Below are 12315 nucleotides of genomic sequence, written 5' to 3'. Positions count from 1 at the left end.
TGACACTCCTGCTCATTCACTCAACACACGTTTGCATTTCTATTTCTATTCCAATTATTGTTGTTGTCGTTGTTTGGCAATGCCGGGTATGCGTTCTGGGTTATTATTAGTTGTTCGTTTTTCCGAACTAAATTAGTAATACTGCATCTTTTTGGGAGCTTCTCTTCTACTCACCGGCCAAATAAAGACAAGCATGTGTTCAGGTGGAGTGGGCAGAGCGAGTGGCAGGGGTTGTGGTGTGGGGTGGGGGGGGGGGGGGGGGTTGGAGCCTGGTTGGAAAGATAAGGAACGGCATAGCACACGGCATGTGCAGGGATGTGAACACAGGGCAGGGATGTGAACACAGTGCAGGGATGTGAACACAGTGCAGGGATGTGAACACAGTGCAGGGATGTGAACACAGGGCAGGGGATGTGATCACAGGGCAGGGATGTGATCACAGGGCAGGGATGTGATCACAAGGCAAGGATACGAACACAGACCAGGGATGTGACCACACAGCGGCAGCGGAGGCCTCACCTGCAGGAAGTGACAGGGCCTGATGTTGGGCTTGAGGTCCGTCGGCGTCATGGGCTTCTCCAGGTTGAGACTCGACTTCCTGTAGGCCTCCTTGGCCTGGCTGACGGTCAGCGTGGACCAGGAGCTCCGCTTCATGAACTTCCCCTCGGGCGCCATGGCCACGCTGTCGCACGCCGAGCACTTGACGTCGTTGTTGCTCTTGGACGTCTTGAGGGACAGGTGGTCCCCGGCCAGGTGGGCCTGCATGGTGTCCAGGGGGTAGCAGTGGCCCATGTGCTCCAGGGGGTGGCGGGACATGACGCTGGGCGTCCGGTACGTGCTGTCGCTGTCCAGGTTGTCGTCCGAGCTCCACCAGCCGCCCGAGCGCTGCTTGCTGCCGCCCCCTCCCCCGCCGCCGCCCCCGCCGCCGCCGCCCCCGCCGCCGCCGCCCCCGCCGCCGCCGTCGCCGGCCTTGCGCTCTCTTGCTCTTGCTGCGCTTGCTGTGTTTGTGGTGGCCGTGCTGGTGCTGGTGGTGGTGGTGGTGGTTGGAGCCCTCGCCCCTCTGGGAGTCGCCCTTGGTGCCGTTCATCTTGGACGAGCCCTCCAGCGAGTGGGACTTGGTGAAGAGCCGCTGCACCGAGTGCACCAGGTGGCGGATGCGTCCGGGGCTCTCGTTGCGCGGCTCGGTGGCGGTGGTGGTGGTGGTGGTGGTGGTGCGCTGGTACTGCAGCGTGTGGAAGCCGTCGCCGCGGTGCACGGGCATCTGCTTCTCGAACTGGTCCAGCAGGTTGGCCGGATGCGGTTGGATTTGCCGCTGCCGCCGTGCGAGGACAGCCCGCCGCCGCCGCCGCCGCCGCCTCCGCCGCCTCCACCCCCACAACCACCACCGCCGCCGCCGCCCGCCCCATCTCGTCCCGGCACTCCCTGCTGGCGCCGCCGGCGTCCCGCGTGCCGCCGCCGCCGTAGTGCATGCGGGGGAAGGTGCTGCTGGAGAGGGAGTGGTCGGCGTTGGACATGGAGGAGGGCATCGCCATGCACTCGGAGTGGATGGAGCTCCGCGGGGAGCAGCGGTGGTGGCCGTCCAGGGGGCAGCTCTCCGTGGGGCCGAGGAGGTAGGAGGGCGAGCGGGACTCCCCGTGGTGGAGGTGGTGGTCCAGGGAGCGCTCGCAGTCGGCCAGGCCGCACGTGTGGGCCGACGCGGGGGAGGCGAGCTGCAGCTGGGCGGGGCGGGCCTCCGGAGAGTCCCTTCATGGTCCTGGGAGGAGTGGAGCAGGTGTCCTCATCGAAGTACTGCGAGGGCGACCATGAATACTGCTGGTCTGTGGGGTTCAGAAGGAGAAGAAGGGAACACGTTCAACGAGTGGTGAGAGACGCGTCCTTAGAAGTCGCACTAGTTCTAAAATAGATGCCTTTCATGATTGCCGCTTCTCTGCAAAAACGCCAAATTAAATGTTCCTTCCCAGACGGGCTGGTGATTATATCCACACATTATTGTTCTCCTCACTTCCCTCCAAACTACATAGAGTAGGAGAACTCAAAAGGTACAAACTGCTACATCAGCACAATGTCAACCTTCCTAACTCCACAAGAGAGAGAGCGAGAGTGAAAGAGAGAGCAAGTGAGAGAGAGCAAGTGGAGAGTGAGAGAGAGAGAGAGAGAGAGAGAGAGAGAGAGAGAAGAGGAGAGAGAGAAGAGAGAGAGAGAGGAGAGAGAGAGGACGAGAGAGATGAGAGAGAGAGAGAGAGGAGAGAGGGAGAGAGAGGGAGAGAGAGAGAGGGAGAGAGAGAGAGAGAGAAGGAGGAGACAGGTAGGAGCCTGCATTGCCATTTATCCAATGCAAAGTGAAATAATAGCCTATCACTCTGAGGCAGTTGTATCATCCGTCAAAGCCTCGAAGAGAGCGCTTTGAGGCGCACGGCTGGACAGACGTCCTTGGGAGGCATCGGCAAAATGCATCACCTCCACGCCACACACACACACACGCGCGCGCTTGAACGCACGTACACACACGCTGCTCCCACCGCCTTCTCAGGCACGTACTTGTAGATTAAAACCCAATTCGTCTCTGATAGGTCATCAAGGGCAGATGTCCAGGCGGTTTCATTGAAATGTGTTTGACTCAATCAGAGGAGAGTTTTGCCCCTTTTTACTGCTCAGCATCCCAATGATTCCAGTGTAATTGCAATGCCCTCCCTTCGAATTGGCCCTGGATGATGGGTACATTGTCAATAGTTTAGATAGGACATAGCACGGATCCCAATGATGAACTTGTCCCCGCATTACAAAGAGAAAACGTTTGGGGGGTCATGCATGGATATGGAAAATAGCAAAGCATCAACATACTGTTCGATTATTTTGGTATTGGACGGACTCAGTTATCTTTCTCTGTTATGCTATGACCTGTTTCAATATGTTTACGATATTTACATGTTTATACTATGCAATCCTTCAGCCATTGTATACTCAAACGATTACCCATAATAACTGTTATATGAATGACAATAAAATGCTAAAATACAACCTCAAATCCAATAATAATAATAACTAATAAATAACACAACTACAACAGCTATTGCCTAACCTTTTTTGTTAGGTCAAACTCATGCTTCACGTCCCGGTGGCAAAAATGTGCCGGACGATTACCGCGGCCATATCTCATACTTATATGCACCCTGCCATGTGCAATGGTGTAAAAGAATAAGAAACAAACAAGCGGACCAAAATAGCGGGGGCTTACACTCTCCCTGGGCTCCCAACACATGCCTCATAAACTCTCAGACTCTCAGCCAACTGTAACCCCATGAAGTGAAGGCAGGTTTTATGAGGTGTGAGCGGTGAGAAAGTTGTTGACGAAAAGAAATAAACTGCCATAAACAAATAAACAGTCTTGGGTTTTAAAATACATGAATATGAATGAGGATTTTGGCCGATGATTTTATTGGGCAAGAAAAAGGCTTGATCATTGAACCCTTATTGTGATACTCTGGAATAGTTGATAAAAACTGGTATAGTTCCAATGTTTGAGCTCATATGAGCCTTTTGAGAAAGCCCAACATCTTACTAGAAGGTAATGCCTAGAATTTGCGTATCCATAATGATTCTTAGGATCCTCTTAATCATTTCTTGTGGTATTTTGGATTCATATTTAGCGCTACAATATTATAAAGAAAGCAATCGTTTCTTAACAAACATTGTCCATTTTACTGTCTAAAAATGATTTGGAAGGATTGCATGCAAATAATCATTATGCATTAGTTCATCAAGATACCGTCACAGATATTCACTATTATTTGTTATGCAGTTGTACCATGTAATCACCATTTCGTAATAGGCATCAGACACACAATGATTGTGTTGCCTAGTGGCTAGCATCCCATTGTATTGCTAGTAAATACAAACCAAGGCATGTATGCTGCACTGCAAGCAATTACCTACTATGTGGTACAATAATCATGATCCCCTGTCCACATGGGTTACCCCCCACATATTAAATGGCAATTTGTTGATTCCAAACAAAATAAAATGAACTGAAAACAAACCAGCAGTCATTTCGTACCGACATCCTCATGCTCACAGCTCAACCACAACATCTCCCCCTTAGGCGAGCAAAAAAACATTTCAAGACTTTTGCTTGAGGGAGTTGAGGGATCTTAGATTTTTACAGACATTGGCTTCATTTAGGGACCAATTTATTGTATAGAACACTAGCGCACGTGAGGAAACATGCTATCAATCTATCTATACAGAACAGATTAGGAGTTTCGTAGTGTTTCTAGTAGAGTTAGGGCGGAGCTACAGTAAAAAGGTAATGCAACGATGAGTTGTGTAACAAAAATAATTCACTATTCTGCTCTATAGAGGCATCATTACTGTGGAGGTAACTTTGTTATTGCATACTTTGAACCATATTCAATTCAAAATGATCAGAAACTTTTTTGTATGTTCAAAAGGAACCAATTGAATGGTATTAATAAGCTCCCAAAGGTAACTCAAGGAGGCATGATGGAATTAAATGATTGGTGGCTTGGGATTAAGAAAAAAGGAACTCAATATGTTTACTACTCAACGTGAACACTTATCGCTCACAATAGATTGAAACATTTCTAATGGGAGGCTTGATATCCACCCCCGAGGCACAGTCATGCTGAGCAGTCCTTGTTCTTCACTAATCTCCATCAGCAGAAGCCAAATACGCTTCTTCTTTTATGTCGCCATCATTTTGGATTTAAAAGAGTCACATGGGTTTGTCTACTCCAAGGCCGGATGCATAATGAATCACATCAAATTAAAACGTATTTTCAAAGAAATCAGTTTAAAAAATCAGTAACAAATAAGACAGAAAATAAATATGAAAAAGCAATCGGTTTTAAATGTATCATCCTTCTACTGTGCCACCTTGTTGAATGTAGGTTGTCATGGTATTAGGAAACTCAATTCATTAAAACTATTGTCACTTCTGTGACAGGAAAAAACACTTGATGATGGTTGTGAGGAAAGCCACTGCACAGCATCTATGAACAGGAAGATAACGCAGCGACACAGAACACCTGCCAGAATAAACCAGGTGATTTTCACTTGAGGGTTGTCCATCTGGTTCCACTCAACAAACACTGGGAAGAGGGACGAAGGCACCACCGTTTGTTGTTGAGTTGCGATGACACATTTCCTGTCTGAAGCTATGCCACCGTCTTACTCTGTGTCCTTTCGCGAACTGAGTGACGCATTCCTCAGACGGCCTCCCTTGGTCTCATGACAACAGAAAACATTATTGTTTCCCTCTTCTAACCACATACTTAGGGTTGTCTGAGTGCATGGATGAAAACAAAAAATACGCACAGGAGCACAGGTCTTCAAAGATGGAATACTACCAACACTCTGAGACGATAGAATATTAACGACAAATGGCAAGAAAGCAAGGGCAGGTCTCTCAGTGACAGGAATTACTTCCAGCTAAAGCCTAGACTGTTTCTGCCAGAGCCATTGACAGAGAGAGTTGCGTCATCTCCGTTGACTCCATCAGACCAACCTAGTTTAGTACAATCAAGAAGACATTCATTAGCTTCAAAGATTGGATACTAATAGCAGCAGAGCAGCATACTAATTATCACATATTCAATTAATTTAGCAACATATTTCACAGCATCTTAGCTATTTTAGTTAGTGCGGAGAAAATCTATATAGTAGTACATAATAGTTTATATGGTTTGTTAGGTTGATTTTACGTTATGTGAATTCCATCAAACCAATGGCTCTAAACATGACATTGAGTGGGAAAGGATAGCCTATTAGTAACTGAAACACTGTGACCTCCTATTTCAGATCACATCAATGTATCTTAAATAGAATAATAAAGTGTTGTAGACTGGGACACTATTGTGCCATGCATGGCTATTTATATTGATGGAGAGTTTGAAGATGCAGAAATAGACCTCCCTATTACTCAACTGGAAATTTTCTAAAATGACTGCATGTTGGATGACGTGGATATGCATTGCTGTGCCTACACAACACCCTGACCAAATTACGTATTTTGTGATGGTCAGATTGATCCTGCTCACTTGCATCAAGTATTTTTACATTTTGTTTCTGCAGGGAAGCAACGCATCGTGACTGCTCCCACCACCAAGTGGTTGGAGCATCTCCATGAAGATCAGCCAACCATGATATAATCCAAGGCTTCATGGGGGCTGGGTCCAACGACAAGACAGTGAGGAAAGACCAATACATTGAAACATTATTGATGTTTGAGTTTATTTAAACTTCAATAACAGGAAGCTTAAATAAACTTGAAATGCCTTTGATTTTGTGTTTTAGCCAGTGGAATACTTTTACACTGGAGGTCAGAAATTGAATAGACTTCCCAACAAGTATCTTTCAATGGCAACACATTGAACCTCATGTTACTGCACATTACTGTTGTTGGTGGAGTTCGAGGCTTTGGATAGGCTAAGGCTCGGTAGGGATGGATTGATGTTCAATTAATACCTTATGGTATTTTTATTTAAAAAAAAGTCTGCAACAATTCTGACTCATAGAAGCTTAAACATCCCATCCTGTCAGCCTGTCACTCTTTTCTTTAATTTGGGCTAATTATATAATTATAAAGATATTAAATACTACTGATAAGCAGGGCAGTTTGCGATACTCCCAATTAATTAGCAATATGTTTACTAGTTACCAAACATTACTTTTCCATGGTAAATGAGCAAATTGATGGGCAATTTCCTATCCTATTCCCCCCATTGAATCAACTCTGTCTTTCTATGGCTCTAGTTTCTGGTGTCTGTGGACTTGCTTTATGTTATTAAAAAAATAGCACCTGACATGATCGGTCTACACAGAGGGCCACTCTGTTTGAACTATCAGCATAAATGATTGCTTAAGGCGAGCATAAATGTTGAAGGAGGACTTCAATGCAAAAGAGTCCATCGCGGTCTGAACTGATATCGATGCTGCTGATGAAACCCACGGAAACAATATTCGGATTCTGCGCTCAATTTAGAGATGAGGTCGTTCAATGTTATGTCCAAAAGTCTTTAGACCTTGTATAGAGACTTGTTGGGCTGCAAACTCTCTGTCAAGTCAAGCCAATAATAGCGGATTTAAGACTTGGCACAATCTGTCAGCCACCAATCGTGTCCGACTAAACATCTGGATGCGCACCAAAGCCCCAATATTATCAAACTCCTCCGTGCCCCGCCAGTCATGAACACACCCTTAAATCTGACAACGCTGCCGGGCGGAGGCAGGAGGAGAAGGATGAGGAAGAGAGCCGGAGCAGGAGGAAGAGGGCTCATTTATTAAGCGGCCCTCTTGTTTCGCACTCTTGTTGCGTTACGAGTGTGAATAAAGGTCGTTTTGCTCCTCTTAACACATTAGCATTTAAATAGCATTATATCTGAACCCCGTTTCCCTGGCAGCTCCCACTCTCCCGCTGTCCCGGCCGGCAGCCGCTAACTGCAGTTGGAAACAAAGTTAAAAGATAATGAAAAGTGCGGGAGAGGACCAGGTGAGTCAAAAACACACAATCTTGTGCACTGGTGGAGGAAAGTGTTGCAGCAATAGCCACAACACTATTTAAAATACAGTTTCTCCCGTCAGTATTTTTGTACGCCGCGCTATGGTAACCTTACAATTATTTCACATTCATTCAGAGTCACCAGAAAAAACACAGAAATGCACAATCTGTCAAACGACTTGATATTCTCATGCTTGTTCTGAGACTGTGATCAAAGCCACAGCGTGCAGCTCTCACGTAACAGCGAGTCAGAACCATATGGATTGATATCATACAAAGCAAAGCTTATATTTTGCAAGGAAGAAAGCCGAGCACCTTGTTGGATTTTGTTAGTTGTCATGGCATTAAGGCACTTGATCACCTGATTCTGTTTTGAGAAAAATACAAGCCCTAGCAAATACGCAAGAATGGCTGGAAGTATGCCTCAAGAGATAATTTAGATCAAAGCTAGATCAAGGGTTTTAAGGTTCTGAGAATGATGCTAAAATATTTGGCATCATAAATATGCATCAAAAACATTTCTCTGTTGTAGAGGTCAATGTAATTACCTGCAAGTCGGTCTCTAATTCAGCATAAATAACGCTCAAAGTATATTGACAAAGGCAAACAAAAGGTGGGCAAAAATGTTTGCCAAATGCCAGGGGTCATTTTAGAAGCATACAATAGGAGTGCTTTATTAAAGGGTGGTCAACCTAGGGAGCCTAGTTTGTCTAATTAAGACAAACATTATCCAACCTCGCACCCATTTACCAAATAACAACAAATCAATGGGATCGCGGCCGGCCTATCAGTCTCCCAAACGCTAAATGTGCAGGAGGTTGAGGTGGAGGTAGAATTTCTCAACCTCCGAAATTCTGCCCTTTTTAAAGAAAATCAACCCAAGCAGGCCAGGGCTCTTGTCCTCAACCGCCTAGGGGGCAAATTCGAGAAGCCGCCTGGGCCATTAGATTGGATGGAAGCCAATTAACACACACACACACACACACACACACACACACACACACACACACACACACACACACACACACACACACACACACACACACACACACACACACACACACACACACACACACACACACTAGCCTGCTGAACTGGCAGCCGGTTTAAATAACTACCCAGGCAGATCAGATAAGCATGGCCTTGGCTGAGGGCTCCCCGTGTGTAATGCTTATTCGGCCATTTGAAGTGACAGCAATATGTGCATTCATTGTAAGTGTGTGTGCGTGTGCGTCGTTGGAATCTGATCCTGCAACACACAACCCCAAAACGCCTTCACCCTGTGAGCCCCGCCGCTTCACGCGGTCGTGGCAGTGGGCAGCCTTTCTGCTAATCTCTCGTCTCTGACACGTTCCATCCATCAATCTGTTGACGTCAGCACACACGTGTCACCTAGCAGACCCGGGGAAATGTGTCTTGGGTCGGGTGATTCATAAGCGATGACATATGAAACACAATGGCACAGAAAACAGTCGCGTACGCACGCACACATCGTAGTATAGTATCAGATGATTCACAATCACACACAGCGGGTGGATGACCAAAGGTTTGTGGAACTTAAGGATAAAGGGATGAGCATGGGGGCTATAATCCAATGTTCACAGCTGCTTCCTGAAATGTCATTATTGTTGTCGTGATTAAGCACTTTTACAAGGGAAAGGGAGCGACCCAAATTAATTGAATGAGTAAAAAGAGAGAAAGAGAGAGAGAGAGAGAGAGAGAGAGAGAGAGAGAGAGAGAGAGAGAGAGAGAGAGAGAGAGAGAGAGAGAGACAGAGAGACAGAGAGAAAGAGAGAGATAAGGGATGATGGAATAAAAAGTTTCCGGAACATCTGTTGACATTCTGAAAGGCTTTTCTGCGTGGGTTGCCCGGACGTTAACATGAACGCGGCGTCGGCTTTGCCATCTGTCTGCCTGCAAATAATTGATCAAAAGAGGCCGACTTTGATAATGAACGGCTCATCCACCATGTTGTTGAGTAAGGCTTTAAGGCGGAGAGGTGGTGGATCAAGTGCTGTGAAATCCGATTTGACTCAAGTCCCAACGCACTTGCATACAGAGCTTGCATATTTGCTGTCGATTCAGCACAACGTATACATACTCTCTCGCTCTGCCTCTCTCGCTGTGCCCCCCCGCTGTGTTTGCCAGCAGGTTGTGGAGGAGTTGACCTGTGGCCCGGGCGGTTAAAACCAAGGGAGGCCAGGGGAGGCACAGTGGGAGTGGAGTGTGCTCCGCTGTCGCCCAATAGGTGTCAGCACACCGTCTCTGGCAGCCCTGGCCGTGACACACAAGCCATGACGCATCACATGCCCACTGCCATGCCTCCCTGTCAAAGTGCGTTGTGTTTGTGCATCGGGCATGTATGTCCTGATCTCGAGGCAGACGGCCAGATTCCACGGAACCCACGACAACGTGGTCATGTGACGACGTGGGTGGAAAGTTCCAGAGCTATAATGGGAACGCCTATTCGTCCTTTCCATCCCACACATTAACGTTAACCGAAGTGACACGGATTAGAATCCGACTTTACGTCCCCGTGTCGTGGTAGCGGAATAATCTCAATTCCTACATGTCCATTGGAACTGACGCAGTCATTCCTGTGCACTACAGACGCTATGCGTAGGAGACAAAGCTTGTTATTTTCTCCATGGTAAGTGCATTAAGCAAACATAGCTGTCCAGTTATGTGTAAATCATGCTGAATGTGAACTTCATGCCACAATAAAAGCCCTTGAGGGGGTTTGAACCTATCCTACTGTCTGTGTAACCATGTGCATGTTTTTTATGTGTGCATTTCTGTGTGTGTGTGTGTGTGTGTGTGTGTGTGTGTGTGTGTGTGTGTGTGTGTGTGTGTGCTACTGTGCACGCGCGCGTGTGTGTGTGTGTGTGTGTGTGTGTGTGTGTGTGTGTGTGGTAAGAATGTGTGTATGTGTGTGTGTCTGTAAATGCCTTATGCAACATCCAGAACTGCTTTCCCATGCAACTTATTAAGAGGATGCCTCTGAACGGTTTCCTTAGCAACAGTTCTTCCTTTCATCTCTCCTCGCTTCTCTTTGAAGTCACCAAGGCGATCGGGGAAAAACAGAGGAAGGAGAATAAGTCAGACGGCCCCGCCACTATGATTTGTAGAATTAAGTAGGCAGAAAACACGTATTTCTTCTCTGCCATTAATGAAACGCAGTGGAGGGCAGAGTTTTAACACATTGCCGTAAGTCAGACAGCGTCAGTATTCTATGACCCCAGCAACAAGCCAGGCATTGAATCATGGAAGCAGATTTAAAATCACTCAACTCTCCACCACCACCACCACACCGGTCTTGCACCCAGCTTTCATCTGCACTCCAAGACGCATGTTCCGGGAAAGCATTGCTTCCAGACATGCTGTCAAGCAGGTGGTTATTTGGAGGACGGTATTCGCCATGAGACATGTGGCGGATGTGGAGGCAGAGGGAAACATAAGGGCTGACCGCAGGGGCTGTGGGTTTGTTGCTTTTCTCTCTTTTATTATTTGTATCTTTTTATATATTCTTCGAGTGGCTCTCTGCCTTTTCGTTGTTGCATCGTGTTATCGCAGTGGGATGGAAGGCGGAGAAGGTGGAGGTTGATGGATGGCAATCTACTTCGGCTCTCCTTTGGTGTGTGTGTGTGTGTGTGTGTGTGTGTGTGTGTGTGTGTGTGTGTGTGTATGCCTGTGTGTGTGTGTGCATGTGTGTGTGTGTGTGTGTGTGTGTACACATGTGTGTACGTGTGTGTGTGTGTGTGTGTGTGTGTGTGTGTGTGTGTGTGTGTGTGTGTGTGTGTGTGTGTGTGTGTATGTACGTGTGTGCGTCTCATCTCTTTTCATCAAAAACCCATCTGGCATATTGAGGCACGTTGTCGGAAGTATCATCAAACATGCAGCATATGGTGACAATACCGTGAGTGCCTACATTCTTAGCAGGTGTATCATACCCCTTACTGGAGCAGTGTTAATGCCATGCTCTACCAGTTGAGCTAGACAAGATGAGGCAGACACACTTAAACACATTCATCCCTTTGTTACGCAACACATCTGGAAAGGTTGTGCGACGCTGTGGGAGATGTAGGTGGCAAGGACTAGATCTGACGGTAAAAGGTAATTAGCTTAAGTGGCCGTCACAGTGTTTCTCCAGGGCTCCTTTGGAAGTGTTGAAATAGTAATATCGACCGTTGCCCGCGGGAGCACTCTAAACTCATAACACAGGGACAGGGTAACCAAATACAGCTCAAAGAACACAGAGCAAGCCTCAGCCTTGAAGCTGCATTGTAACGAAGCGCATGAAAGCAGTTTGTTGCAAACCACATCACATAGCAATAAGGCCTTTTTTACAGTTTATTTATTATTATATTATGATTAAACAGTCACCTAACATAAGTGTATCTTTTAAATAATTGATTATTAATCAATTCAACCAATGGCTACCTTTCTCCAAGTAATGGGTTCTCTATTAAGGAGTATCAAAAGGAAAAGGTATGGCATACCAAAGAGCATTTGTTTTCGGAAACGAGCAATCTCAGTCCTATATTCCTCTTCACGTTGGGTGTTGTTTCAAGAAAAAAAAAAAAAGAGATGCTGTGCAAGGAAGACACCATCATGCTCAGCGTGGGTGTGAAGACACACAGACAGGCGCTCCCTGAGACGCAGACATCTATGGGTGCATTGTGCACCCTAGCATGCAAACAGCCACAAAGCCACGCAGCCGGCGCAGGCTTGTTAGCGACTCCCCGCATTGGACTGTGACTTCAACTGTACTTATTGATGTCTGTTGTTTGTGCTCTGCT

The 12315-nt window shown here is 46.7% G+C and overlaps 1 protein-coding gene across 1 annotated transcript in view; it reads right to left on the bottom strand.

The window, feature by feature from the left end:
- The window catches only part of LOC132457924 (disks large-associated protein 2-like), a 109562-nt gene that overhangs the window by 15965 nt on the left and 81282 nt on the right, over positions 1 to 12315 (bottom strand). The window contains 5 exon segments of the mRNA XM_060052327.1: positions 520 to 892; positions 960 to 1296; positions 1299 to 1329; positions 1332 to 1685; positions 1687 to 1817. Coding sequence (XP_059908310.1) covers positions 520 to 892; positions 960 to 1296; positions 1299 to 1329; positions 1332 to 1685; positions 1687 to 1817 — 1226 coding nt within the window.

This window comes from Gadus macrocephalus, chromosome 5, assembly GCF_031168955.1.
Source record: "Gadus macrocephalus chromosome 5, ASM3116895v1".
In the NCBI taxonomy this organism is placed as follows: Eukaryota; Metazoa; Chordata; class Actinopteri; order Gadiformes; family Gadidae; genus Gadus; species Gadus macrocephalus.
This window is presented reverse-complemented; position numbering and strand designations above follow the sequence as displayed.